At 34.4% G+C, this 677-nt stretch overlaps 1 protein-coding gene across 11 annotated transcripts in view; it reads left to right on the top strand.

Annotated features, from left to right (window-relative positions):
* The window catches only part of LOC117620797 (ABC transporter C family member 13), a 28,190-nt gene that overhangs the window by 8,226 nt on the left and 19,287 nt on the right, over positions 1-677 (top strand). For 10 of the 11 annotated variants that reach the window (XM_034351023.1, XM_034351022.1, XM_034351021.1 and 7 more), the window contains one exon: positions 23-141. The exons of the other annotated variant lie outside the window; for it this stretch is intronic. In XM_034351023.1, coding sequence (XP_034206914.1) covers positions 23-141 — 119 coding nt within the window. The remainder of the gene's footprint in view (positions 1-22; positions 142-677) is intronic. 11 annotated transcript variants of the gene reach the window in all.

Genomic DNA, 677 nt, shown 5'->3' with positions numbered 1-677 from the left:
ATCTTAAGTTTGCTCTTGCCAGTGCCTATATATCAATCTAGCAGAGCGATCAAAATTTACTGAGGGGGAAATCCAGACATTCATGGCAATAGATTCTGATCGTACTGTCAACTTGTGTAACAGTTTCCATGATATGTGGAGGTAACGTTTTGTTTTACACCAACACCCATATTTTTTCCTTTTTGGAGTTACTAATGTTAAATTGAGTGTAAAAATCATTCATAACCTAAGGCCCCTTTTTTCTATTGCATTATACCCTTGCTTCTAAGGTATAACTAACTTAAGAAATAATTGTTTTATTGTTTAGTACTCTTTTTATTTGTTGTTTACTGTAGAATTTTTTTGCCATATTCTCATCTGATAAAGTTGGAGGTTTCATGAATGGGAGATACCACTTTCGTTAAAATAAATAGCTTTCTCCATTCTAAAGAATTCCATCACATTAATTGACACTTCCATTAGTGAGATCAGTGTCAATGAAATCTAATGGAGTATTGAACGAGTCCTCTTGTCAACTAGAAGAAACAAGATTTACAGAATGGTTATGGAGGTGATTTGAATATACTAAGACATACTAATTCAACCATACATGGGCTTTGGTACCGTGCTCCAAACAAAGATGAGAATTGGTATTGGTGGTTAGTTAGGGAGGCAGGGGCTAATTAGGTTATTCCTTA

Source organism: Prunus dulcis, chromosome 3, assembly GCF_902201215.1.
Source record: "Prunus dulcis chromosome 3, ALMONDv2, whole genome shotgun sequence".
Classification (NCBI taxonomy): Eukaryota; Viridiplantae; Streptophyta; class Magnoliopsida; order Rosales; family Rosaceae; genus Prunus; species Prunus dulcis.
The sequence above is the reverse complement of the archived record's forward strand: the minus strand, read 5'-3'. Positions and strand labels throughout refer to the sequence as shown.